This window comes from Phacochoerus africanus, chromosome 9, assembly GCF_016906955.1.
Source record: "Phacochoerus africanus isolate WHEZ1 chromosome 9, ROS_Pafr_v1, whole genome shotgun sequence".
Taxonomy (NCBI): Eukaryota; Metazoa; Chordata; class Mammalia; order Artiodactyla; family Suidae; genus Phacochoerus; species Phacochoerus africanus.
The window spans coordinates 128,206,155-128,233,479 of NC_062552.1; the positions used below are offsets into that span (position 1 = coordinate 128,206,155).

General features: G+C 62.1%; 2 gene segments (V, D, J or C); both read right to left on the reverse strand.

Moving 5' to 3' along the window:
- Nucleotides 1–8,328, reverse strand: part of LOC125135504 (immunoglobulin heavy constant gamma 4-like) — a 47,393-nt gene extending 39,065 nt beyond the window's left edge. The window contains 1 exon segment of the C gene segment in view: nucleotides 8,064–8,328. Within this exon segment, the coding sequence occupies nucleotides 8,064–8,070 (7 nt within the window).
- Nucleotides 8,329–9,637: 1,309 nt separating this feature from the next.
- Nucleotides 9,638–19,320, reverse strand: LOC125135502 (Ig mu chain C region membrane-bound form-like). The segment is given in 7 exon segments: nucleotides 9,638–9,919; nucleotides 9,993–10,108; nucleotides 12,125–12,463; nucleotides 12,599–12,916; nucleotides 13,142–13,474; nucleotides 13,557–13,874; nucleotides 18,038–19,320. Coding segments are annotated over 7 exon segments (1,440 nt in total).
- Nucleotides 19,321–27,325: the final 8,005 nt, after the last annotated feature.

The following is a 27,325-nucleotide window of genomic DNA, read 5'->3' on the forward strand; positions in this document are numbered from 1 at the left end:
TCGTCGTTCTTTCCAGGAGCATTTGAGGCGGGGCTACCTTGTGCTTGACCAGAGCTACCCGAAGTGGGTCTGCCGGTGCTGCCGGCCAGGAACCGGGGTCACAGGGCATGGGACATAAGTATGGGAGCCGCGTGCTCTGGAAACGTTTTACAGCAGCTGTTAGTCTAATACCAAACATCAGCACATCTTTGCCTCATTTCCTAGTGATTAGTCGCTATTGCAGTCTACAAGGGTACAGGCCGATGACTAGTTGGAAAAATTTGAAGAGGCCGCTGTCTCTTGCAGCGGAGAACTTGAAGGGGCCTGCTCTAGACACTCGGAATGCAGCGGTGAGTGGTCCGGGGGTCGGTGAGAGAGCTAACCCTGGTGAGAGACCCCCAGGGGTGTGCGCCGTCCAGGGAAAGGCCAGCTGTGCCAAGTCCCCGGTCACCCACGCTGGAGGCCAGGGGTGTCTTCTCGGGCACACACAGACGGTTCGTGCGAGTGATGCACAGACGCTGGCCAGATGAGAGGGCGGGAAGGCTTGGGGCGGGAGAGGCAGTGGGAGCAGAAGTGCAGGGCAGGGAGGTCATGCCCACCCCCCGCCCCCCCTTGACGGAGGCAGCGTGCCGTCCATCAGGCAGAGACTGAAAAACCTGGGACGAGATCTGGAAGTTTTGCTTAGGGAAGAAGCAGCCATAAAAAGAGCTTAAGCTTGGGGGCGGTAACATGATCAAAGTGTTTTAATGCCAACATCGGGGGCACCTGCGGGGCTGATTCTATTTGCGGTTTTTTATTTTGATGACAGGTGTCTCCTTCGCATGTCTCAGAAGCACTGGCTGGTGTGCTGGGCAGAGAGCAGCAAGTGGACTTGCAGGGAGCGAGCGGGCGCACACTGTCCTCTCTTGGGCTGGGGGTGAGGGTTCATCGTTTTCGCCAGGAGCGGAGTCGGGCTGTGGGGCGGGATCCTCGGTTCCCGGCTCTAAGTGTTTGGGTGGGGCTTTGGGCTCTAAGCCTCAGGCGAGGCTGGAGCTCTCTTGCTGGCTTTCCATTCTGCTCCTAGCCGCTGCTGGATCAGCAGAGGTCCTGGGGGGCAGGGGATCAGCGGGTGAAGGGGCTTTTCTGGGGCTCGTCCGAGTCTCCCCTGCCCCAGGGCAGCCCATGAAGGTGCCGCATCTCGGCTGATTCCCTCAGGCTCCTCTCTCGCGGATGCCCAGGGCTCTGTCCACCGGTGCTGGGGAGGAGGCGAAACTACCAGGCCAGGAATTTAGGTCAGTTGGGCTTCTGTGAGTCCTTAGCTCTTCAGTGGCTTTAAATGAATATGACTGTCACAGTTTTCTTGGTGTTGTCCTTTTGGTACTGCGCGAGTGGCTGTCTCAGTACCTTTTACACCCTAAGTGGAAGCAGGCCCTGAGGGACAGGGGCGGGCGGGGCTGGCAGTGAGACCAGCAGGGGGGCAGGAGTGGGTGGGGTCAGCGAAGAGAAGCAGGAGGCTTCCGTATGTTGGGGAGTCGGGGTTGCCTGGCTGCGAGGGTGACGGCAGGGCGAGGCGCCCTAGTTTTGGTTTGTGGGACCGGTGGAGGCGGCCCTCTTGAGGGGGTGGGTGCGAGGGCCGAGGAGCGCCGGGGCCAGGGAGCAGGACCAGGCCGGGAGGAGAGGCAAGGGGCCTGTGTGCGGCCACCTTCCAGCTGTTGCTTTATAACGGCAATGACCCCAGGTGCTATGCTTGTGGTGTGGGCCACTGGTGCCGGGCCTGGGCCCAGCACGCAGCAGGACTTACTTCCTTTGGGAAGAGGGGAGGGTGGTGGGCTGGCCCTAGAGTGCAGAGGGAGGGGTGGCCTTGGATGTGGGATGGGAGGGCCGTGGGGGTCCTTTGGGGAAAGCAGCAGTGCTCCTCAAGGCAGCAAAGCCACAACCGGGCCGGGTGAGGCGGGTACTTGCCTGGCAGAGGGGGAGGCTGCCTTAGGCAGGGAGCAGCTCTGCCACCCTCCACCGTCTGGGCCCCTCGTGTCAGGCAGCGAGGCCCCAGCTGCTTGCCCTGGCTCAGATGTCCTTACCCATGCTACAGGGGGCCCTGGGGACCGACTGCCTCCGCTGCCCTCCCCGTCTCCAGAGTGCGGCTCTGGCAGGTGGACATGGCTCTGGCCCCTGTGGGATGTGAGGGCTCTGGAGGGTGCCACCCCAGTGACATGAGCCCGTGGAGAGCCTGGGTAGGTCCTGTGCCCTGGGTGGCCAGTCTGCTGGGTGTGGAGGGCCTGGCCCTCGAGGAGCCCTCAGGGGCCCTCTGCCGCCTGCCCAGGACACGAGCCACGACAGGTGGCCCAGCACAGATGGCACCCAGAAGTGGGCTGTGGCCAGAGGGTCCCGGCTCCAGGTGGGCAGCAAGGGCCTGGGCTGGAACTCAGGGGCAGGCAGGTGGGCTGGGGTGCTGCCCACCAGGACACAGCCACTGCCGGGCTTCCCTGGGAGACATCGGGGTAACTGTGCCGTCTGGACGTCTGTTGCACTCTGGCAAGGCCCCTGACCCGTAGAACCTGAGCTCCCTGCCCCTAACCACCCCCCTTGCCGATTGGGCCCCCACGGGGCCTCTGCCTCTGCCTGGCTTCCGCTGGGTGGCCTGGACCCCACGCTCCAGCTAGTGCTGCCCTGTGCGTCTGCTGTCTGCCTGGCCCAGCCTGTCCACCACTTTCCCCTCGGAGCTGGGATAGGCAGGGAGGGGGCTCTGCTCTGGGTGCTGCCCTCTGACGGGGCTGCCAGGGAGGCCTGGCTGGACGCCTCGGAGGGTGAGCCCTGTCCCCCACTCGAGTCCCTCCTCTGACGGATATCTGTTCCACTGTCCCCGTCAGCAGCGTGTGGTCAGGGCCTGCTGTGGGCAGGCCCGGGTGCCTAGAGCCCCCAGTTCAGGGGACGTGCCCTCCAGCCTCAGAGCGGGCTGGGCGGGGCCGTCCTGACAGGGGGTGCAGACCCTTGGAGCAGCCCGAGCTTCCCACCACCCGGCTCTTCTGGGGGCTCCCGCGTGGCCCCTCAGCCCCGCGTCTGTGTGCAGCAGGGACTGGAGCCCTGAGGCCGGGGGTTTCTCACCTGTGTCCAGTCTCCAGCTTGCGTTGAGCAGCGTCCGGGAGGCCTCGTGCCCGACCACACAGGTGTAGGTGGCTTCCTGATGGCCCGGGGAGGCCGGGACGCGCAGGATGCTCCAGGTACGGAACGTGGGGTTCCCAGGCTGGGCCGCGGGCCGCGCGGTGGCAAACCAAGACGGGTCTACCTCTTGCTGGCCCTCCAGCCAGGTGAGGAGGATGTCCAGGGGCGAGAAGCTGGACACCTCGCACAGGAGCCAGGAGGCAGCCTTGGTGAAGGCGAGCGGGCCGGGTGCTGTCAGGACACGGACGGCCAGGTGGCTGGGCGCCAAGGCGGCTGCGGGCAGAAGCTGGGTCAGGCTCGGGGAGCCAGAGGCATCGGGAAGCGGGGCAGCGGGGCCGCAGTGGGTCCCACCCCCGGCCGTGCCCTTGTGAAAGGAGGCAGCCAGAGGAGAGGCTGGGCCGGCTGTGGTGTGGGGCGCACGGGGCCCGCGGCCTCCCACCTCCCCGCCTGGGGGGCTGAGCTCACCATGTTCTCTCCGAGCCTCCGCGGTCACCAGGGACAGCAGGCCGGGGCCGCTCAGCCTGCAGGTGACGTGGGCGCCCGCGGCCCACGAGGACCTGGGCAGGGCAAGGCGGCTGCTCAGGCTCCAGGAGCCGTTGGTATGTTCCGTGGGCCCCTTCTCCATGAGCCCCCCTTGGGGCTCCTCGGCCACGGCCCAGGACAGGCGGGCCTCCTGCAGGTCCTGCCCCACCGCCAAGCAGGTGAATGTAGCCTCAGCCTGCAGCCACAGGCCCTGCAGCGGGGGGGGGAGCAGGTAGACGCTGGGAGGGCGGGTGTGGTTCTGACACGCTGCGGGGAGAGGGAAGGTCAGTGAGGCTGAGCGGGGGTGGCCAGGGGCTCCTGGGTGTTTTCCGTCGCCACCTGGCCCCAGGCCTGCCCTGTCCCCAGAGCCCACCCAGCCGTCTTTGCTTCCGGAAGTGCCACGAGCAGCTGGCCCTCCTGTCGCCGGGCTGGGGTCTTGCTCCCAGGCCAGCCCTCTCTGCTGCCCTCTGGACGTTCTCGGCCCTTCTCCCCCGACTCAGTGCCCCAGGGGTCTGACCTCCGCGGGGGTCCTCTGGGGGCTCCTGTGTCTGGGCTCCTGGCTGGCCGCGGACAGTGGACAGCACTGCGGGGAACGGGGGTGGGTCGGGTTCTGCTCCTGGCTCCACAGACGGTGGGGCTGTGGCCTCCCAGCCCCCCCAACAGCCCCTCGTGCCCTCTCGGGGCTCCCCGGGTGTGCCTCCTGCCTCTCGCGGGACCCTGGCTGCCTGCTGGCTGGTTCTGAGCATCTGCGCCCAGGGCACCCATGCAAGAATCACCTCTAGAGTCTGGGGCGGGAACGGCCCCTAAGTGGCAGGACCACAGAGCGTCAAGGCCCGGGGCCAGCCCTCGTCTTCTGTGAGGGGCCGGGTGGTAAAGCTCTTGGGCTTTGCAGCTACACTGGGTTTCCATCTGCCCCCTACACCTCCCCGTCCATCCCCCTAGAACTGCAAAGGCCATTCCCGGTGCGGAGCGCGCTCTGGGCTGCATCTGGCCTGCGGCCTGTCCTGGCAGCGGGGCCCTCCCAGGGGGGCCTGGCCTGCGACCCCAGCGCACGTCAGGCCTGTCCCAAGCAGATCGTCTTGGACAGGAGAACATGCCGCCCCAGAGCAGGGCAGGCCACCTGTCTCCTTGGGGCTCCGCCCTCGCCCTCCCAGGAGCTTTGGCTTCGGGTCTCAACAGGCTGGCTCGCCCCCCTCGGAGAGCCCTGACTGCACGCCCGCCCCGGGCCACCTTCTCTTCTGGAGGGCTGGCTTCTCTCCTGACCTCTCGGTGTCGCGTGTGCTTGACCTGTCAGCCCCGAGCTCAGGGCCTGGCGGGGTTTGGACACGCACGGCGGGTGCAGATTCTGGCCTGGGGTGCGAGCATCTCGACCAACAAGCTGGGGGGAGGGGCCCCCAGGGAGATGCCGCCGCAGGGCAGGCTGCCGTCACTTTCCCTGGGTGTCAGCAGCATTCAGAGGGCTGGCGCAGGAGCCGCCGTGCTGCATCTGCCCAGCTGCCTCTGCCACCGTGGCTTGCTGCCTTCTCAGAGCAGGACGCAGGGGGAGGTGTGGCCCTGGCCCCAGCCAGACCCCAGCTCTCAGAGCCTGGACGAGGTGGAGGTGCCAGCGAGGGCGGCCCTCGCCTGGGTCCTGCCTGGTGGGTGCCTGGGCCGGCTACCACCACTCCTCGGCACCTGTGTTTCTGGAGGGGACGGGGCTCCGTTGCACACCCCTGGCTACCTTGGCAGTGAGGGCCCACGTGAGCCCCATGCGCCCTCACGGCTCAGCCTTCAGCTGGGCCAGGTGAGTCCGGAGCTGGCCTGTGGAGTCCCCCTCCCTGTGCTCCTCACGGAGACCTGGGCAGATTGTCCACTCATGAGGGGCTGGTGGCCACAGAGGGCCCTGAGGTGGCATCTTCCAGTGCCCAGCCCAGGCCTGGTGCTCAGTAGGTGCCCCTGAGTTTAGAGCCCACCCTTCCTGACTCTGCATGTGCCTCAAAGACTCGCAGGAGACGTCCTGGAGGGCTGCCTGCAGGAGGCAGCCGAGGGAGAGGCAGGCAGGTGGGGGGATGCAGGGATGGGGGTTGCTAACCTGGGATCCTTGGCGTGGTGAGGGCTTTGGTGGAGACTGTTGACAGGGTTGGCCCAGGGGTCCCTGCAGGGGCTGGGAACTGCCGAGATGCTGAAATCAGAGGCACAGGAGCAGGTGAGGGGTGGGCTGTCCATCGGCGGGGGGTGGGATGGGGGGGGTGGGCGTCTGCATGGTGAACCGGAAGGGATGGGGTGGGGGTGTCTGCGGCAAGCAGGATGGGGCAGTGGGGTCCCGCCCGGCCCCGCCCCCGCCGCAGCCACAGGGGGAGCCCAGCTCACCTGGCCCGGAGAGGGACAGGGACTTGCTGCCACTGGGGTGCTGGACCTCGCACACCAGGAAGGCCTCTGCGTCCTGGGGGATGCTCACAGAGGGTAGGAGCACCCGGGAGGAGGCCAAGTACTTGCCGCCTCTCAGGACGGACGGGAAGTCCTGGATGTTCTGGCTGCTGACCTTGCTGTTGTTCTTGTAGTTCCAGGAGAAGGTGACGGAGCTGGGCAGGAAGTCCCGGGCCAGGCAGCCCAGGGCCACCAGGCTCTCATCGGACGGGGGGCTGACGCAGGAGACGAGGGGGAAGAGATTCGGGGCAGACTGGCTCTCTGAGGACCCGAGAGGGGACAGAAGAGAAAGGGGAGTGAGAGGCGTCTTTCCAGGTCCTGCCGGTCGGGGTCCGGGCGGCTCCACGTGCACCTGCCTTCCGGGGCAGTCCTGCCAGCCCAGCCTTCACCGCCCCTGGCTTGGCCAGCTGGGGCCCAGGCCTTGGGTCCGGCGAGTCTGATGCAGCCTCGGCTTGGCCTGGACTCGGGACAACCTGGTCACCCAGGTCACCCAGGGTCACCAGCTCAGCCCAGCTGGAGCCACCTGGCTCAGCTGCGGTGAACCATCCCAAGGCAGCTCATCGAACGTGTCCAGGTCAAGCCAGCCTGGCCAGTCCATGTCTGCTGGACCCGACTCAGCCTGACCGGGTTAATCGAGCCCCGCCCAGCTCAGCCCAGTCTGGCCCAGGGTAACCCAGTCCGACCTGGCTCAACCCAGCTCAGCCAAGCTCGGCCCAGCTCGGCCCAGCTTAACCCAGCTCAACCCAGCTCAGCCTAGCTCAGCTCAGCCCAGGTCAGCCCAGCCCAGGCCATTCCCAGCTCAGCCCACATAAACCCATGTCAGACTAGCCCTGCTCAGCCCAGCACAGCCAGGCCAGTCCAGCCTAGTTCAACTAGCTCTTCCCAGTACAGCCCTAACCCTAGATCAACCCAGCCCGGCTCAGCCCAGCTCAGCACAGCACAACCCTGTTCAGCCCAGCTCAGCCCAGTCCTGCCCAGGCGAGCCCAGCCCAGTCCAACTAGCCCAGCTCAGCCCAGCTCAGCCCAACTCAACGCAGCTCAGCCCAGCTCAGGCCAGTTGAGCCTGGTTCAGCCCCACTTGGCCTCGCGAAACCTGGCTCAGCTCAGCCCAATCCAGCTCAGCTCTGAAAGCCCTGTTCTGTCTGGTTAAGTCCAGGTCAGCCCAGGCCTGCCACGGGCAGCCCAGCGTCGCCCCAGACAGTCCCGAGAGCCCCGTGGCGCTGGCCAGAAAGGGTGGGACCGCCAGACCCACTCGCCTCGGCTGAGGGCCCTCGCCTGGGAATCCCACCAAGCCGGGCTCGGCCCAGGGTCGGTTCCCTCCCGCAGCCACCATCGCCCTCCTCCACGGAGTCCCCCTCGGTCCGGCCCCAGGCCCGGCCAAGAGGCATCAGTCAGTCCCACCCCTCAGGCCTCTGGGTGAGCGGCTTCGGGGCGACCCCCCCCCCCCCCGCCGACCCCGCAAGAGCCGAGGCGCCTTTGCCATCATCAGAGGGAAAGGCCCTGTCTGTCTGCGGCAGTGGCGTCGCCTCTGTGGGGACAGGAGAGCCCTGGGCTTCTCCCCGCGGCGCCTTCGGCTCCTGGGCACACGCCCTCCGCCCGCGTCCCTCTTCCCGAGTCGAAAACGGTCCCGACTGGACTAAATTCCCTCCAGGAAAAGTCCTCATTGAAGGAAACGGGCGAGCCGTTTACCGAACCCTCCCAGCTGCTCTGGCCACGACGGCGGCCTCCCTCTTACCAGCCTGGTGCCCGGTCACTGGCGACTCCCATCACTGGAAGAATTCCTCCAAATCCCGCAGAAACAGCCAACACCGCGCCGAGAGCCCAACCTGCACCGCACGGCCCCAGCTCCGGGGCGGGGAGGCGGGGCGGCAGGGGCCCCAGGCACCCTCACACTCTCCACCAGAGTCCTGCCTCTAGGACGCCGGGCCCGTGATGCAGGGCACGGGCCGTCCTGCCCAGGGCCTCGGGCCCCGGGCCCCTTCTGACTCGACACCCGACTGGGTCTCCTCTCAACGCACCGACCATCACGTTCAACTGGAGTCACGTCACGCTCTTCCCCCGAGCTCCGTCCCGAGACGGACGCCTGCAAGTACTGAGCCAAGACGGCTGGGCCAGAGTGCCCGCGTCTGTCCTAATCACGAGGGGAAGCGGGCCAACTGAAAATCGTGCGCGCCGTCACGGTGACAGTGACAGCAATGCCTGCGGGCAGCGGAGGTGCTGGCGGTGAATGAGCCTCCAGGGATAACGCCTTAGAAGAGGATATGAATGCATCAGCGCAGGGCACCGAAGACCATTTGATGTCGTAAACGTTTACTTTGAAAATGAATCTAAGTGAGCAGTTGATAAGCTAAGACTGAAAATTCAATTCAACTGGTTAAACAGGACCTGGGTGCCGGCTCGCCCTCCAGCCCCGGCCTCAGAAGGAGCCAGCCCTGGCCCGCCTTGGTGCCACCGCAGTCCCCAGGCCGGGAGAGCGCCTCCACGTCGGTCAGCCTTTCGTGTGGCTCTGTGTTGGGACAGCCCCGTGCCACCTCCAGGTGCTCTCCTCAGCCCCCTGGCCTGCCGAGAGCCCCCCACCTGCTGGAGCTGCCTTGCCCTTTGTGGTGCCCCTCGGAAATGTCCCCCCCGCCTGCCAGTTTGGGCCTCAAAGGGCTCTGCTTACCCAGAATCAAGCCAGAGCCTGGAAAGACCCCCTGGGTGCCCACTGCTGGGGGATGGATTTCTCCTGGGACGCACGTCCACTTACAGTTCTGTCTTAGTCACCTCTTCAGGGCCAGCCGGGGCTCGGGCCCCTGACACCCTCAGAAGAGTCGGTCCTGGGAGCTCCCTCCCTCTCACCAGCACCCTGAAATCTCCTCCGGGGGACCGGGCTCACAGGACCACCCTCACCGGGTCACCTCCTCTGGTCCCCGCGGTCTGCCAGGCCTCTGCCTTCTCCTCCCTGACCCTTGCTGCCACCGCTGGCCCGGACCTCTCCGTGCAGAGCGAGCCCTGCCACGCCCACGGCACCTCGCACGGCTCTGGCTCCGGTCTGTCAGGGCTAATCCCCGGCCGCGGCCCCCCCGCCTCCTGCCAGCCGCCCGAGGCTTTCTTCTGTGCTCTTGCCCTCTCGTCCCGCACGCTCCTCACTGTCTCACTGGAGACCCCTGGGCCTGCCTCGGCGCTCCAGGCACCCCCCGCACTCCTGCAGGGCGCGCCGTGGCTGCAGACCTGCCCAGCGCTCCTCCCGGCCCAGCTGCACATGCCACGGAGGCTCCCAAGTCAGACAAGGCCTCCTGGTGGCTGGGATTGCTGGGACGGCGACAGAGAGGGACAAGACGTCGCGCGGCGCCCGGGGCAGGGCCTGAGCTGACGACACACAGGGGAGCCTGCTCTGGTCGCGCTGGGGGAGCCAGGCCTGGGCTGCCTCCGGCTCGGCTGTCTGCCTTCCTCTGGACCAGCCCCGAGCCCGGGCCGCACATCCCCACAGGCCGGGGAGGCGGTGCAAGTGCCCCTTCCCTGAGCCCGTGGGAGCTGGGGTCCATTCTCAGGGTCTGCCCCCCGCCCCGGGGTGAGACTCGGGGAGAAAAGAACCTTCACGAGGAAGCAGTTGCACGAGATAAAACGTACGCGTTTATTTCAAGGCCACAAGCGCCACATTACAAAGCAGGGCCAGGCGGGGCTGGGCAGGGCCCACGGCTATGGGCGCCGTGCTCGGCCGCAGCATTCGGCCGCGTGGAGAGAAGCCAGTTTCTAGGGCTGGAAGCTGGCGAGGGACACGGGGAAGATTTCAGTACAAGTGGACGGGCCATGTGGCCAGGGACCCCGGACCCCCAGGGGGCACCCCTCCTGTTCCGTCTCTGGTCCCCCACATGCTTGGCTGGCGTCACTTCACCTGCAGGGGCAGAGGCGGCGTAAGTGGGTGCGAGGGCTGGGGGCTCACGTGGTGCCGGGCCGCCCCCGCCTACCTTGAACAGCGTGACAGTGGTGCTGTAGAAAAGGCTCAGGAGGAAGAGCACGATGAAGGTGGAGGCCATGGTGTTGAGGTTCTCGAAGCCTTCCTCCTCGGCGCTCACCTCCCCCTCTGCGGGAGACACGGCACGGGGCTCAGCAAAGCCGCCCGCTGCCTCCCGGCATGCTGCCCACCGGGAGGCCGGGCGCGTGGGCAGAAGCAAGCGAGCGGGGCGCGGGAGGGGGTGCACGCGGCCTCTCCCTTGGGGCTGGGGGCTCCTGGGCTGGTCAGGAAAGGTCTTGGGGAGGCATGGAGACCCCTCACCCCCTGACTGGGGGCGGCTGGGGGGCGCAGAGCTGAGCCTGGGGGAAGCTGAGTGGGGCGGCGACCCCGAGCGCCAGGTCCTTGGAGACCGGGAGTGGCAGAGGGGCAAGCCGGAGCAGCGCAAGTAGGCACGGGTGTGGCCTGCACTGGGGCCAGAGGGGGGTCCCGGCGGAGTGGCCCCTGGTGCTCCAGCCTCCCCACTTGTGACTGAGAGGCTCTCCTGTCCGCTGAGGCTTGGGGCCAGCCCCTGGGCCAGTGAGGACCAGCTCGGAGGGGCAGGTTGGGGGGGGGTGTCTGTGCTTCCTCAGAGGCACCGCCCCCTCATGGGGCCAAGGCACTCATGGGAGGCTGTGTGGGTCCTGGCTGCTTTGTCTGCCTCCCCAGCACTCAGGGCTGGGGGGCCAAGGGACAGGCATTTGAAGCCCTGGGACAGGGACGTGGGACGAGCTGACTGAGGACCTTCAGTGGGCTTGCAGCGCCCCCCCCCCCCCCCGGCTGATGGACACGGGGCTGTCTGGAGCCCAGGAGCGTCGGGGTGTCTAGGAGGCAGCCCGAAGCAGGGGTGCCGGGGTCAGCAGAGACTGCCGCTCCCCCCCCCCCGCTGCCGCCCACCTGGCTGGGTGCCCCTCACTCCCTGCTCCAGCGGGCCTTTGTGCCCGCCTTCTCTAGGGCCGGGTGTTTGCTGGGCAGACCCCGCTCAGATGGGGCTCCCCGCAGCTTCCTGCTTCGAGGAGGTGCCTCCCGGGACAGCCTCGCCCCTGGGCTGTGTGAGCACAGCTGGCTTGGACCCTGTCCGCAGGAGAGGGCCCGCCTGAGCCCCTTGGCAGGGAAGGCGGGTCAGTGTGCTGCCACCTTCAAAGAGCCTGGACTGGAGAGGCACCTCTCCTGGACATGGGCCAGGGCTTTCCTGGGGCCCAGCTGGCCAGACCCAGGCTGACCCTCTGAGCCCCTTGCTCTGGGGCTGGGGCTGGTGGCCATGGCAGGAGTCCAGGCTGGGCCGGCCCCTGGACACACCTCCAAGCTGAGACAGAGGGACAAGCAGAGCTTGGGCACGACGCCAGGCAGCCAGCGTGGTGCAGGGGGCCCTGCCAGGGAGGGCGAGGCATCGGCCGAGGGGCACCGAGTGACGGAGAGCGCGTGTGTGCACGAACATGCGTCCGTCCGTGTGTGTGTCAGCGTGTGCCTGCGTGCCCATGTTCTGTCCACGTGCGTGTGTTTGTACCTGTGTGCCTGCGCGTGCGTGTGTGTCTGTGTCCCACGTTCACCACACATGCGTCTCTGTGTCACGTGCACGCACGCCCCTGCCCATGCGCATGCGTGTCTGTGTCCGTGCCTGCACGTGGGCATGTGCCCGTGGGTGTCTCTGTGCACGTGTGCATGTGCCCGTGTGTGTGCATGCCTCCATGTGTTGCACACCCGCGTGCCCTGCGTGCGGCCGTGGAAGCAGCTAGAGGAGCAGTGAGCACGGGCTTGGTCTGCTGTGAGCGTTCGGCGAGGGGCGCAGGGGCTTCCAGGCGTGGGCGGGAGGCACGTGGGGGAGGCGGGGGGCGGGGGGGTGGTCTGCAGGGTGGGAGCAGCACAGCCATGGCCCCAGCAGGGAGAGCATCGCTCATCATGACCAGCATCTTTTGAGTGGATCTTTTTATTTCTAATTTTCAGAAATGCGACCGCTCACCCCGACACGGTCTGGTTGCACACAGGCCCACACAGAGCGATGGTCACCCGGGGGCTCTGGCCCCGGCCGCGGCGGGCAGCCAGGGGGTCAGTAGCAGGTGCTGGCCGTGTCGGACAGGACCAGGGAGACGTTGTACAGGGTGGGTTTACCGGTGGACTTGTCCACGGTCCTCTCGGTCACCGTGTGGGGCAGGGCCTCGTGGCCCACGACGCAGGTGTAGGTCTCCCCGTCGCTCCAGTCCTTTGCGCTCACCGTCAGGACGCTCTGCACGAAGTACGAGGTGGGGGCCTTGGGCTCGGGCTCGGGCACCGGGGCGCTGGTCACGTACTTGTCGGCGGACACGGGCTCCCCCTTCTGCAGCCACTGCACGAACACGTCCGCCGGGGAGAAGCCCTTCACCAGGCAGGTGACCGAGGCCCACTCCTGCAGGCTCAGCTCCTCCGGGGCCGGCGGCAGCACGTACACGGACGGCATGTGCCTGGCGATCCCTGGGGAGGAGAGCAGGAGGGGGGTGTGGGTGGGGAGCGCGGGGAGGCCGAGGGACGCTCCTCGGCCAGGCTCGGCTCCCGCCCCTGGCGGCCAAGGGACAGGCCGGGCGGAGGCAGGGGCAGGGCAGGGCCTACCTCTGGGCCTGGAGACGCTCTGCTTCAGCGGCGAGGGCAGGTCCGTGTGGGTCACCGTGCACGTGAACCTGTCGCCCGACTCCCAGTCCTCCACGCAGACGGAGGCCTCGCCCCTGGCGCCGAAGGTGCCGTTGGCGTAGATCTCAGAGAAGACGATGCTGGTCTTCAGAAGCTCGCCGTCCTGGCGGGTCCAGGAGATGTTGAGGCTCTCCCTGGTGACGAGGCCCGTGACCAGGCAGGAGAGCTTGGCCGACTTGGTGAGGAAGATGCCAGCGAAGGAGGGGGCGATGGCGAAGACGGTGATGGGAGAGTTGGTATCTAGGCGGGGGTGGGGGGGGAGCGTCAGCGCCCTGAAGGGGCCAAGGAGGGAGCCCGGGCCCTGCCGGGGTGAGGGGGTGCCGGGCCCCATCTGACAGTGCCCTCCAGCTGCCCTGCACAGCCCCTCCCCGCCCTTGGCCACTCCCGGAAGCCAAGGCTCAGGGAGCAGCTGGTGTGTGTGTGGCTCCCGCCGCCCCGCCGCCCGGCCCGAGGGGCTGCACTCACTGGGGGTGCACAGAGAGGACGCGTTCTTCTCGTAGTTCAGCCCTTTGTGCTCCACCTGGCAGGTGAAGACGCTCTGGCTGAGCCACTCAGACTCCGTGACGGTCAGCATGCTGTGGAGCCTGTAGGTCACCGGACTGGACTGCAGGGTCTCCACGGGGCCTGTGCTGACGCCAGACACCACCCGTCTCCCATCACGGAACCAGGCCATGGAGATCTGCTTGGGGCTGAAGTCTGAGGCCTGGCAGATGAGCTTGGACGTGCGCTGGGGAGTACTGGAGAAGGACTCCCGGGTGGGGACGAAGATGTTCAAGACGGGGGGCTGCTCCACTACGACTGCAGGCAGGAACGGGGCGTCAGCTGTGCCGGCGGCACCCGGCCCCACCCCCGCCGCAGCCACAGGGGGAGCCCAGCTCACCTGGCCCGGAGAGGGACAGGGACTTGCTGCCACTGGGGTGCTGGACCTCGCACACCAGGAAGGCCTCTGCGTCCTGGGGGATGCTCACAGAGGGTAGGAGCACCCGGGAGGAGGCCAAGTACTTGCCGCCTCTCAGGACGGACGGGAAGTCCTGGATGTTCTGGCTGCTGACCTTGCTGTTGTTCTTGTAGTTCCAGGAGAAGGTGACGGAGCTGGGCAGGAAGTCCCGGGCCAGGCAGCCCAGGGCCACCAGGCTCTCATCGGACGGGGGGCTGACGCAGGAGACGAGGGGGAAGAGATTCGGGGCAGACTGGCTCTCTGAGGACCCGAGAGGGGACAGAAGAGAAAGGGGAGTGAGAGGCGTCTTTCCAGGTCCTGCCGGTCGGGGTCCGGGCGGCTCCACGTGCACCTGCCTTCCGGGGCAGTCCTGCCAGCCCAGCCTTCACCGCCCCTGGCTTGGCCAGCTGGGGCCCAGGCCTTGGGTCCGGCGAGTCTGATGCAGCCTCGGCTTGGCCTGGACTCGGGACAACCTGGTCACCCAGGTCACCCAGGGTCACCAGCTCAGCCCAGCTGGAGCCACCTGGCTCAGCTGCGGTGAACCATCCCAAGGCAGCTCATCGAACGTGTCCAGGTCAAGCCAGCCTGGCCAGTCCATGTCTGCTGGACCCGACTCAGCCTGACCGGGTTAATCGAGCCCCGCCCAGCTCAGCCCAGTCTGGCCCAGGGTAACCCAGTCCGACCTGGCTCAACCCAGCTCGGCCCAGCTCGGCCCAGCTTAACCCAATTCAACTCAGCTCAGCCTAGCTCAGCTCAGCCCAGTCCAGTCTGGCCCAGCTTACCCCCGTTCAACCCAGCTAGGCCAGCTCAGCCCAGCTCAGCCCAGTTCAGGAAAGATCAACACAGCCCAGCTCAGCCCAGCTCAACCCAGCTCAACCTGGCTCAGCTCAGCTCAGCCCAGCACAGCCCAGTTCAGCCTACCTCAGCCCAGCTAAGGCCAGATGAGCTCAGCTCAGCCCAGCTCAACCCAGCCCAGCTCCACCCAACCTAGCTCAGACCAGCTGAGGCAAGCTCAAACAAGCTCAACCAAGCTCAACCTAGCCCAGCCCGGCTCAGCATGGCTCAGCCCAGCTCAGCCCAGCTCAATTCAGATCAACCCAGTTCCGCTCAGCCCAGCTCAGCCCAGTTCAGCCCAGCTCAGCTCAACCCAGCCCAGCTCAACCCAGCTGAGCCAACTCAACTCAGCCTAGCTCAGCCCAGCTCACCCCAGCTCAGCTCAACCCAGCTCTGCTCAGCCCAGCTCAGCCCAGCTCAGCCCAGTTCAGCCCAGCTCAGCTCAACCCAGCCTAGCACAGCCCAGCTCGACCCAGCTCAAACCAGTCCAGCTCAGCTCAACCCAGGCCAGCTCAGCCCAGCTCAGCCCAGCTCAGCCCAGATCAGCCAGCTCAATGCAGCCTAGCTCAGCTCAGCTCAGCCCAAATCAGCCCAGCCTAGCTCAGCTCAGCCCAGCCCAGCTCAACCCAGCCTAGCTCAGCTCAGCTCAGCCCAGCTCAACCTAGCCTAGCTCAGACTAGCTCAGCCAGCACAGCCCAGCCTAGCTCAGCTCATCCCAGCTCAAACCAGCTCAGCCCAGCTCGACCCAGCTCAAACCAGTCCAGCTCAGCTCAACCCAGGCCAGCTCAGCCCAGCTCAGCCCAGATCAGCCAGCTCAATCCAGCCCAGCCAGCTCAATGCAGCCTAGCTCAGCTCAGCTCAGCCCAAATCAGCCCAGCCTAGCTCAGCTCAGCCCAGCCCAGCTCAACCCAGCCTAGCTCAGCTCAGCTCAGCCCAGCTCAACCTAGCCTAGCTCAGACTAGCTCAGCCAGCACAGCCCAGCCTAGCTCAGCTCAACCCAGCTCAAACCAGCTCAGCCCAGCTCGACCCAGCTCAGCTCAGCCCAGCTCAGCCCAGATCAGCCCAGCTCAGCCCAGATCAGCCCAGCTCAACCCAGCTAAGCCCAGCCCAGCAAGCTCAACCCAGCTTAGCTCAGCTCAGCCCAGCCCAGGCCAGCTCGGACCAGCTTGACCCAGCGCAAACCAGCCCAGCCAGCTCAACACAGCCTAGCTCAGCTCAGCTCAGCCCAGCTCAACCCAGGCCAGCTCAGCCCAGCTCAGCTCGACCCAGCTCAGCCAGCTCAGCCCAGTTCAGCCCAGCTCAGCTCCACCCAGCCCAGCTCAGCCCAGGCCAGCTCAGCCCACCTCAGCCTGCTCAATGCAGCCTAGCTCAGCCCAGCTCAGCTCAGCCCAGCTCAACCTAGCCTAGCTCAGACTAGCTCAGCCAGCACAGCCCAGCCTAGCTCAGCTCAACCCAGCTCAAACCAGCTCAGCCCAGCTCGACCCAGCTCAGCTCAGCCCAGCTCAGCCCAGATCAGCCCAGCTCAACCCAGCTAAGCCCAGCCCAGCAAGCTCAACCCAGCTTAGCTCAGCTCAGCCCAGCCCAGCTCAACCCAGGCCAGCTCGGACCAGCTTGACCCAGCGCAAACCAGCCCAGCCAGCTCAACACAGCCTAGCTCAGCTCAGCTCAGCCCAGCTCAACCCAGGCCAGCTCAGCCCAGCTCAGCCCAGTTCAGCCCAGCTCAGCTCCACCCAGCCCAGCTCAGCCCAGGTCAGCTCAGCCCACCTCAGCCTGCTCAATGCAGCCTAGCTCAGCTCAGCTCAGCCCAAACCAGCCCAGCTCATCCCAGCCTAGCTTGGCTCAGCTCAGCCCAGCTCAACCCAGCCCAGCTCAACCCAGGCCAGCTCAGCCCAGCTTGACCCAGCGCAAACCAGCCCAGCCAGCTCAACACAGCCTAGCTCAGCTCAGCTCAGCCCAAACCAGCCCAGCTCATCCCAGCCTAGCTCAGCCCAGCTCAACCCAGGCCAGCTCAGCCCAGCTTGACCCAGCGCAAACCAGCCCAGCCAGCTCAACCCAGCCTAGCTCAGCTCAGCTCAGCTCAGCTCACCCCAGGCCAGCTCAGCCCAGCTCAGCTCGACCCAGCTCAGCTCCACCCAGCCCAGCTCAACCCAGGCCAGCTCAGCCCACCTCAGCCTGCTCAATGCAGCCTAGCTCAGCTCAGCTCAGCCCAAACCAGCCCAGCTCACCCCAGCCTAGCTCAGCCCAGCTCAACCCAGCTCAGCTCAACCCAGCTCTGCTCAGCCTAGCTCAGCCCAGCTCAACCCAGCTCAGCTCAACCCAGCCCAGCTCAACCCAGGCCAGCTCAGCCCAGCTCGACCCAGCTCAAACCAGTCCAGCTCAGCTTGACCCAGGCCAGCTCAGACCAGCTCAGCCCAGCTCAGCTCAACCCAGCTCAGCCAGATCAATCCAGCCTAGCTCAGCTCAGCTCAGCCCAAATCAGCCCAGCTCAGCCCAGCCTAGCTCGGATCAGCTCAGCCCAGCTCACCCCAGCTCAGCCCAGCCCAGCTCAGCTCAGCCCAGCTAAGCCCAGCTCAACCCAGCCTAGCCCAGCTCAGCCCAACTCAACGCAGCTCAGCCCAGCTCAGGCCAGTTGAGCCTGGTTCAGCCCCACTTGGCCTCGCGAAACCTGGCTCAGCTCAGCCCAATCCAGCTCAGCTCTGAAAGCCCTGTTCTGTCTGGTTAAGTCCAGGTCAGCCCAGGCCTGCCATGGGCAGCCCAGCGTCGCCCCGGACAGTCCCGAGAGCCCCGTGGCGCTGGCCAGAAAGGGTGGGACCGCCAGACCCACTCGCCTCGGCTGAGGGCCCTCGCCCGGGAATCCCACCAAGCCGGGCTCGGCCCAGGGTCGGTTCCCTCCCGCAGCCACCATCGCCCTCCTCCACGGAGTCCCCCTCGGTCCGGCCCCAGGCCCGGCCAAGAGGCATCAGTCAGTCCCACCCCTCAGGCCTCTGGGTGAGCGGCTTCGGGGCGACCCCCCCCCCCCCCCGCGACCCCGCAAGAGCCGAGGCGCCTTTGCCATCATCAGAGGGAAAGGCCCTGTCTGTCTGTGGCAGTGGCGTCGCCTCTGTGGGGACAGGAGAGCCCTGGGCTTCTCCCCGCGGCGCCTTCGGCTCCTGGGCACACGCCCTCCGCCCGCGTCCCTCTTCCCGAGTCGAAAACGGTCCCGACTGGACTAAATTCCCTCCAGGAAAAGTCCTCATTGAAGGAAACGGGCGAGCCGTTTACCGAACCCTCCCAGCTGCTCTGGCCACGACGGCGGCCTCCCTCTTACCAGCCTGGTGCCCGGTCACTGGCGACTCCCATCACTGGAAGAATTCCTCCAAATCCCGCAGAAACAGCCAACACCGCGCCGAGAGCCCAACCTGCACCGCACGGCCCCAGCTCCGGGGCGGGGAGGCGGGGCGGCAGGGGCCCCAGGCACCCTCACACTCTCCACCAGAGTCCTGCCTCTAGGACGCCGGGCCCGTGATGCAGGGCACGGGCCGTCCTGCCCAGGGCCTCGGGCCCCGGGCCCCTTCTGACTCGACACCCGACTGGGTCTCCTCTCAACGCACCGACCATCACGTTCAACTGGAGTCACGTCACGCTCTTCCCCCGAGCTCCGTCCCGAGACGGACGCCTGCAAGTACTGAGCCAAGACGGCTGGGCCAGAGTGCCCGCGTCTGTCCTAATCACGAGGGGAAGCGGGCCAACTGAAAATCGTGCGCGCCGTCACGGTGACAGTGACAGCAATGCCTGCGGGCAGCGGAGGTGCTGGCGGTGAATGAGCCTCCAGGGATAACGCCTTAGAAGAGGATATGAATGCCTTGGATCTTAAACGTTTACTTTGAAAATGAATCTAAGTGAGCAGTCGATAAGCTAAGACCGAAAACACAATTCGAGTAGTTAAAACAGGAACTTTCCAGTTTCCGTCAGCCTCTGTTTCTTCTTTTAGAAAAATGCAAATTAAGCAGGTGTTGTTTTTTTCTCAGTGGGCACTTTCAGTTCTGTGGCGCTGCGCAAAGCCATGCCCAACCACCTCCCGGAAACCAGAAGCTATAAATTCATCGACCGTGTTTTCTGGCTTCCCAAAATAGCCTCTTGGCCGACCTGCTTCCTGCCACCTGCTGCAGGTGGCCAGGGCTGCCCGCGGCCTTCTCCACCAGCTCAGCACCACCAATGCTTTTAGAAAACAGGCCGACTTTATTCTGCAGAACTAAGCCCTGAATCAGAGGACGGCACGGCCCTCGTCCTGCCTCTCGGCCACCCTGGCACCCCATTCACTCCCCGCACGTTTTCTAACTGCAGTCACAAGGGCTGAAAACACTTCGACCTTTAAAACCTTAACACACTTGACGGCTCCGCTCACTTTACAGTCTCCCTTTTCTTAAGCATCAGGAGCCGCTTCCAACACACCCCGTCTTCTAAGGTTTCGCAAGTGCACCTGTCACGAGGACCACACGTCCTCCCTTGGACCTGGCCTCGCAGAGCCCAGGCCGATCGCCCCGCTCTCCCCCGGGGCTGCCCGCTCTCTCGGCCAGGTCAGGACAGGCCTCTCCCTTCTCTCTCCGACATGGCTCTTTCAGACCCACACGGGTTTGAAAGACGGTGAGGGCAGAAGACGCCTCCCGTCTAAAGACCGCATTTCAGCAAGCCCTTCCCGGCGGGCATTTGTGGTTCCACAGACACCCTCCTCAAGGCACACTCTCACGGGTCTCCTGCCGCCCAGCGGCATGGGGCTCGCCCCCCGGTGGGGCCCTTCCCGCCTGCAGCCCCCGTCAGAACTTCCCACAGGCTCCTGGTCCCTGACCCCTCCTGGCAAGCCGGCCTCATCCCCGGGAGGACACGGACACCTCCCGAGGATCAGAGTCAGAAAAGCCCACAGACGAGAGCAGAAATTAAAGGCCCTGGAGGGCCATTCTTACCTGAGGAGACGACGACTTCAACGCCTGGACCCCAGAGATCTATACCATAGTAATCACAGTGGTGCAATCTCCAGGCTCGCCCCACAAAAACCCGGGGGGTGTGGCCTGGCCCTGCGACGGCCAATGCCCTGCCCGTCTCCAGGTCCCTCGGCCGCAGGGCTGGGAACCCTCTGCTGGCCAGGCCCCCTCCTGACTTCCCGAGACCTCGCATTCCAACCAGGCCCCCAGGGGCCAAACAACGGCCGGCCTGGGCTGTCTGTTCATGAACCCCGAACCCCGAACCCAGACTCAGAATTCCAACCCACCTCGACTGACCGCCTGCCCCGGGAAGCCCGGGAAGCCCCCCCTGATGCCCAAGTGAAGAAGCCCTTGTCCCCACACAGGGCGTCCTTGGAGGGGCGGCCCATCTCTGGACCCCGCTGACAGAGCCCTCTCCCCAGCTCCCGTTCCTGACCTCCAAAGTGTCCCTAGCACCTGACTCCCCAGGTCTCGCCGAGTGCCGTGAAAGTGGGGAGGGGTGCGGGAGGACCCACCCAAGGAGTCGGAGACTAGGGTCCCCTGGCCCCAGCTTTCGAGCCCGTTGTCACATTGCGACAACTAAGCCTGGATCCAAGTTAAGAAAGGGTGGCCGACCAAGAGCCCGGGCCCACTGCGCACGGTGCCTGGTGAGGCAGCCGGGGCCGGGGACCTCGGGAGCCAAGAGGCCTGGTGGCGCTGAGACCCCCCCCACCCCCCCGGCCAAAGGCCTGACTGCAGCCGCCAGGAGGCGAGATGTCTGGAAGCTCTGCTCCTGGCCGAGCCGAGCCTGGCCCCTCGGCCCCTTCCTGGGCCCCGGCGCTGGCCCTAGACCTTTAGACCTGAGACCCAGGCATCCTCTTTCCCCCACAAAATGCAGCAAAACCCCCCAGAGAGTGAGAGAGGGCTGATGAGGACTCACCTGAGAGACGGTGACCTCGACTCCTCGGCTACTTAGAAGACGGTCACAGAGCTGTGGCCCCCATTAGGGGGTGTCCAAAAACCCGAGCCCCCTGCCAGTCGCCGGGCCACACAGAGCCCTGAGCCTGGGCCTCTGTGGCCCTAGTCTCGAGCTGTGTGCCCAGCCCGTGCTCCACAGGCTGAGGCCCCATCTGGGCAGGAGGGGAGCCACCCCCTGGGGGCCCCAGAGGGCCCCACACAGACCAAGGAATCTTGGAAAATTCCTTTTCCAGCCTGCGAGAGAGGGGCATAGGGCCGTCTTACCTGAGGAGACGGTGACCAGGACGCCCCGGCCCCAGTGGTCAAGTTTCCAGGGGCACAGTCTGTACCCTGTTGCCCCTCCTTGACAAATACACACCCCAGCCCCTGCCCTAGTCTGAGACAGGCCCACCCGCGGCCCACCAGCGCCTAGCTGGACATCAGACACCAGGCTCACCTGAGGATGCCCTGGCCCCACGAATCTAAGTAGCCATGGCCACACCAATGTGCCCACCCAGGCCCTGGCACACAGAACCTTGGGCCTGGCCCCTGGTGGGCTCTGCCCCCAACTTCTCCTTTCCGGCCGGCCCCTGTCTGTCTGACCCGCTCTCAGCTCGCTCACCCCCCAGGGGTTCTGCCATTTCCGAGGGCCAGATGCTGGAGAGCCAGAGCCCTGCCCGTTCTCCGGGCTGCAGCCTGGTCCAGGCCCCTGGTCCCCAGGCCCTGGTGGAGCTGCCATAGTCCCACCCAGTGTAGCCTCAGGGGACACTCACCTGAGGAGATGACGACCCTGACGTCCCGGCCCCAGACATCAAAGTAAGCATAGGCACAGTGAGCTGGCCCTGTGCTGTGGGACTCGGAAACACGAGCCAGCGTCCCCAGGGAGCCTCCGGGGACTCCGCTGCAAGCCCCTCCTGCCTCAGCCTCCTGGTCTGGGATGTGGGGCTGCTGCCTGAAGCCTGACTTGCCTCGCTCCCATGAGCTCACGTCCTCCCTGCTCAGCCCCCCGCCCCGCTCCCCGTTCCCTGGCCAGGCTAACCCCCAAGCCAATACCCCTTCCCCGGGCCTTGGGGACCCAGTCCCTTGCCTGGAGTGCGTCCCACCTCCTGTCCACCTGGAAGGTTCCTTCGCCTTCCCAAATGGCCCGGGCGACACGTCTCTTCCACACTCGCCCCCTTGTGCATCTGATGGTGAGTCCTCAGGGCGAGAGCCCGGCTGGCCTGGGGCTGCTCTGGCCGGGAGTTCGGTCAGTCACTGTGGTTCCCGGCTCGGCCCAAGCCCCTCGGGCTGGCGGCGGGCAGGTGGAGCCAGGGCCTGTTGGCCGCAGAGCCCACCAGAGACCCTTCCCCCCTTCTCCACGGTCATTCTAATCGGCCACTGCCGACGAATAGTTGGCTGCTGCTACAATCCTCGGAATGCTGAGGGCTGCCTGCACGGTTTCCTTTTTCTGCTTGAAATGGGAGCAGATCCGAGGCTGTGTGCACAGGCTGTCTTGAGTCTCCCTGCACTGGACGTGAGTTCTCAGCTGGCGCAAGGCCAGCCGTGGTGGCCGGCGGGGCCCTGGCCATTGCTCACCCATGAGGGAGCTGGTTCCGGCTGGCGTGGCCCCTGTGGGGTCCGTCAGGGTTTCTCTCTGTGGCAGCTGTGGACCTACCTCCCACCTCCTCTTTGGGAGCCGGCTGCTGAGGGCTGGCCTCCGTGTGCCCATTGGCTGAGTCCCTGGGCAAAGGTCTCGCTGCCTCCGCCTGGAGGGTGGGTATGAGGGGAGGGGCATGAAGGTGTAAGGGACAGGAGCCCCCAGATCTGCACACACCCTGGGGCTCCTGGGGGAGGGGAAGGGACCTCTGCACTCACTACCGCCGGACGCGCACTGCCGTGTGCCCATGGACCACGCTGGGGAGGGGTGAGTGGACAGCACGTTAGGAAGTGTGTGTGTGCGCGTGTGTGCAAGTCGAGCCAAGGCCAAGATCCAGGGGCTGGGCCCTGCGCCCAGAGGAGAATGGCAGGTGGAGTGTAGCTGGATTGGAAGGTGGCCTGAAGGGTGGGGCATCCTGTTTGGAGGCTCACTCTCAGCCCCAGGGTCTCTGGTTCCTGCCGGGGTGGGGCGCAAGGTGCCTACCACACCCTGCTAGCCCCTCGTCCAGTCCCGGGCCTGCCTCTTCACCACGGAAGAGGATAAGCCAGGCTGCAGGCTTCAAGTGCGCCGTGGAGAACCCAGTTCTGCCCTTGGAGGCTGGCATGGCCTATTGGTGCCCACGTGAGATGGGATCTGGCTTTGACAGAGCTCTTTGAGCTGTTCCGAGGAAGTCTGGCCTCTCTCCAGCGTCTTCTAGACAGGGGTGCAGGGCCAGTGGGCCCGCAGCCTGCAGACGTATGGCTGAGTGTGCTCACGCCCGGGCTGGGCTCCATCTGCAGCATCTCACGGTCCAGTTCTGGAACGCTGCTCCTGCCCCCACCTACCACAAGCACGTGCCAGGGAAAACACGAGTGTTCCAGGCATGTGCCCCAGTGAGTGACAGGCCTGGTGTCTGATCTGCGTAACAGAGTGGCCGGAACGGGGATCCCTGGCCTCGCCGAGTCCGTCTCTCAGCTGCACCCCACAGCCGTGGTCTCACAGGGTTGGCCCCATCCCAGAGCAGGCGCCTGGGAAGGTGTGTCCCCACTGGGCTTCCCCCAGGACTTGAGGGCAGGTGGAGAGGGCTCCCCGCCATCCAGTTGCATGTTGGCATCACAGGATACTCGCACCATTGCCTCTGAAAATAGCCAGGAAGCTGGGAGTGGCTTCCTGGCTTTGGTGTCCAAGCTAGAGGGACAAGCCATCGGGCGAAGTGTGACGGGACCAGCATCCACTCTGCTTGAACGTCTGGATCATGGCGTCCAGGAGACACAGGCTTCAGAGGGGACATCTGCTTGAGTGATCAGAGGCCTTGCTGGAGGCCAGGGCCATGGGTGGGCCGAAGGGTCTCCAGCTTTGGTAGCTAATCCTGACTCGGGGGCCTTTCCTCCTAGGGCTGGCACTGTGGTAGACCAGGTAGCCAGAACACAGGCCTACCTCACGTTCGTGGGGGGAGGGGTCGGTGTCTGAGACAGCCTTCTGACCGCTCCGCCCACCAGGAAGGTCCTCTTGGGCAGAAACACAGGGGAAAAAGCCCCAGCGCTTCATTTATCAGGTCAGAAGCTGTACGAGGGCATGTGGCTGCTTTAGTCAAGAAATCAACAGTGGCAATGATTTAGCAAAAGAAGAAGAAACAGGAGTTCCCTCCTTTAATACTCAAGGACATGAGCAAAAGAGGGTAAGAGCTAGAATTGCTAATGGAATTTTATTGTTTTAGGTTTTTATTTTTTCCATATTAGTTGATTTACATTGCTCTGTCAATTTCTGCTGTACGGCAAAGCGACCCAGTCACACACACGCGCGCACGTATGCACACATTCCTTTTCTCACGTTATCCTCCACCGGGTTCCATCACAAGTGACTAGACGTAGCTCCCTGTGCTACAGATCTCATTGCCTCTCCACTCCTAATGCCATAGTTTGGATCTACTCACCCCGAACTGCCCGTCCATCCCACACCTTCCCCCTCCCTCTAGGCAACCACAAGTCTCTTCTCCATGTCCAGGAGTTTGTTTCTTTTCTGTAAAAATGTTCATCTGTGCTTTGTATTAGATTCCCGATATAAGCGGTATCATATGGCATTGGTCTTTCTCTTTCCGACTTACCACACTCAGTACGAGAGTCTATAGTTCATTCCATGTTGCTGCAAATGGCAATATTATGTTCGTTTTTATGGCTGAGGAGTATTCCATTGTGTATACGGACCACATCTTCTTAATCCATTCATCTGTCGAGGGACATTTAGGTTGTTTCCAAGTCTTGGCCGTTGCGAATAGGGCTGCAGTGAACATACACGGGTGCATGTGTCTTTTTCAAGGAAAGTTTTGTCCGGATATATACCCGGAGTGGGATTGCTGGGTCCCTGGTAGTTCTATGTTTAGGTTTCTGAGGTACCCCCATATTGTTTTCCATAGTGGTTGTACCAGCTTACATTCCCACCACCAGTGCAGGAGGGGTCCCTTTTCTCCACACCTTTTCCAGCATTTGTCGTTTGTGGGCTTATTAATGATGGCCATTCTGACTGGTGAGAGGTGGTACCTCACTGAAGTTTTGATTTGCATTTCTCCAATAATTAGTGATGTTGAAACATTTTTTTTTCATGTGCCCATTGGCCATCTGTACGTCCTCTTTGGAGAAATGACAATTCAGGTCTTCTTCCCATTTTTGATTGGGTTGTTGCTTTTTTGCTGTTGAGCTGTATAAATTGTTTGTATGTTTTGGGGATTAAGCCCTTGTTCGTTGCATCATTTGAAACTATGTTCTGTAGGTTGTCTTTTTTCTTTACGGCTTCCTTTGCTGGGCAAAACTTGTCAGTTTGATTAGTTCTCATTGGTTTATTTGTGCTTTTATTTCTGTTGTCTTGGGAGACTGACCTGAGAAAATATTAGTAAGGTTGATGGCAGAGAATCTTTTGTCTGCGTTCTCTTCCAGGAGTTTGATGGTGTCTTGTCTTACGTTTACGTCAGTCAGCCATATGGAGTTTATTTTCATGCCTGGTGGGGGATGAGTTCTAGTCTCACTGATTTGCAGGTGGGCTTCCATTTCTCCCAGCACCGCTTGCTGAAGAGACTTCCCCATTTTCTGTTCTTGCCTCCTTTGTCCAAGATTAATTGACCACAGGTGTCTGGGTTTCTTTCTGGGTTCTCTATTCTGTTCCATCGATCTGTCTGCCTGTTTTTGTACCAGTACCACACTGTTTTGATGACTGTGGCTTTGTAGTAGTGCCCGAGGGAGAGTTATTCCCCCTGCTTGTTTTTTCCCCCTCAGGATTGCTTTGGCAATTCTGGGTTTTTATGTTCCATGTAAGTGTTGGGGTTGTTCGTTCTAGTTCTGTGAAAAATTGTCATGGGCGATTTGGTAGGGATTGCAATGAATCTGTAGGTGCCTTTGGGGAGTATGGCCATTTTAACAATATAAATTCTTCCAGTCCAGGAGCATGGACTATCTTTCCATTTCTTTGAATCCTCTTTAATTTCCTGGATCAATGTTTTATAATTCTCAGCATAGAAGTCTTTCACCTTCCTAGCCAGGTTTACTCCTTAGTATTTACATTTTTGGGGTGTGATTTTAAAAGGTATTTATTTTTGTATTCCTTTTCTAATATTTCGTTGTCAGTATACAGAAGTACAATCACTTTCTGAATGTTAATCTTGTATCCTGCTACTTTCTGAATTGATGGATTGATTCTAGTAGTTTTTGTGGGGAGTCCCTAGGGTTTTCTATATATAGTATCATGTGATCTGCATTCAGTGACAATTTTATCTCTTCTCTTCCAATGTGGCTACCTTTTATTTCCTTCCTTTGTCCGAATGCTGTGCCTGGGAATTCCAATACTATGAAAGTGGTGAATGAAAGTGGTGAACATGGGCATCCTTGTTTTGTTCCAGATTTTAGCAGGAAGGTTTTCTGCTTTTCTCCACTGGGTATTATACTGGCTGTGGGTTTGTCATAAATGGCCTTGATTATGTTAAGGTGTGTTCCCTCTATACCCACTCTGGTGAGAGTTTTTATCATAAATGGATGTTGGACTTTGTCAAATGCTTTTTCTGCAACTATTGAGAGGATCACGTGGTTTTGGACTTTTGTTCATGTGGTGGATGACGTTGATTGATTTGCATGTGTTGAACCATCCTTGTGAACCTGGGATGAATCCCACTTGGTCATGGTGTATGATCTCTTTTTTGCGTTGTTTGGATTTGGTTGGCTAATTTTTCTTTTTTTAGAATTTTTGCATCTATATTCATCAGAGATAGAGGCCTATAATTTTCATTTTTGGTAGCATATTTGTCTGGTTTTGGTATAAGGGTTATGATGACCTCATAGAATGTCTTTAGGTGTGTTCCTTCTTCTTCAAACTTTCAGAAACATTTAAAGATGGGTATAATTTCCTCTTTGTATGTTTGGTAGCATTAACCTGTGAAGCTATCTGGTCTTGGACTTTTGCTTGTAGGGTGTGTTTTCATTGTGTATTCCATTTCATTTCTTGTGATCAGCCTATTCACTTGATCTATTTCTTCTTGGTTCAGTTTTAGGGGGCTTTAAGTCTCTAGAAAGTTGTCCATTTCTTCTAGGTTATCAGATTTGTTGGCGTATGATTGTTCATCGTATCCTCTTATGTTTTTCTGTATTTCTGTGGTACCCACGGAGGTTTTTCCCTTTCATTTCTTATTTTGTTTCTTTGAGTTCTTTGTGTCCTCTTCTAGGTGAGTCTGGCCAGAGGTTTGTCAAAGAATCAGCTCTTTGTTTTATTGATTTTTTTCTATTGTTTTTGAATCTCTGTTTTATTGATTTCTTCACTGATCTTTATGATTTCCTTCCTTTGCTGACTTTTGGTTTTATTTGTTCTTCGTTGTCTAGTTCTTTTAGTGGATTGTGAAATTGTCAATAAGAGATTTTTCTTCTTTTTGGAGCAAGGCCTGTGTTGCTATGAATTTCCCTCTAAGCACTGCTTTTGCAGCATCCCATGGATTTTGAGAGGTTATGTCTGCATTATCATTTGTCTCAAGGTATTTTTTAATTCCCATTTTGATTTCCTTGTTGACCCATTGGTATTTTAGTAGCATGTTGTTTAGTCTCCATGTATTCAGTTTTTTCACATTTCTTTTCCTGTGGTTGATTTCTAGTTTCGTGCTATTGTGGTCAGAGAAGAGACTTGAAATAATTTCTATACTCTTCAATTTGTTCAGGTCAGCTTTGTGCCCCAACATGTGGTCAATCCTTGAGAATGTTCCGTGTGCTCTTGAAAAGAATGTATATTTTGATTTTTTTTTGGGGGGGGTGTAATGTACTGAAAATGTCAGTTCAGTCTAACTGTTCTATTGTGTCACTTAGGATCTCTGTTGCCTTGGTGATTTTCTGTTTAGAGGATCT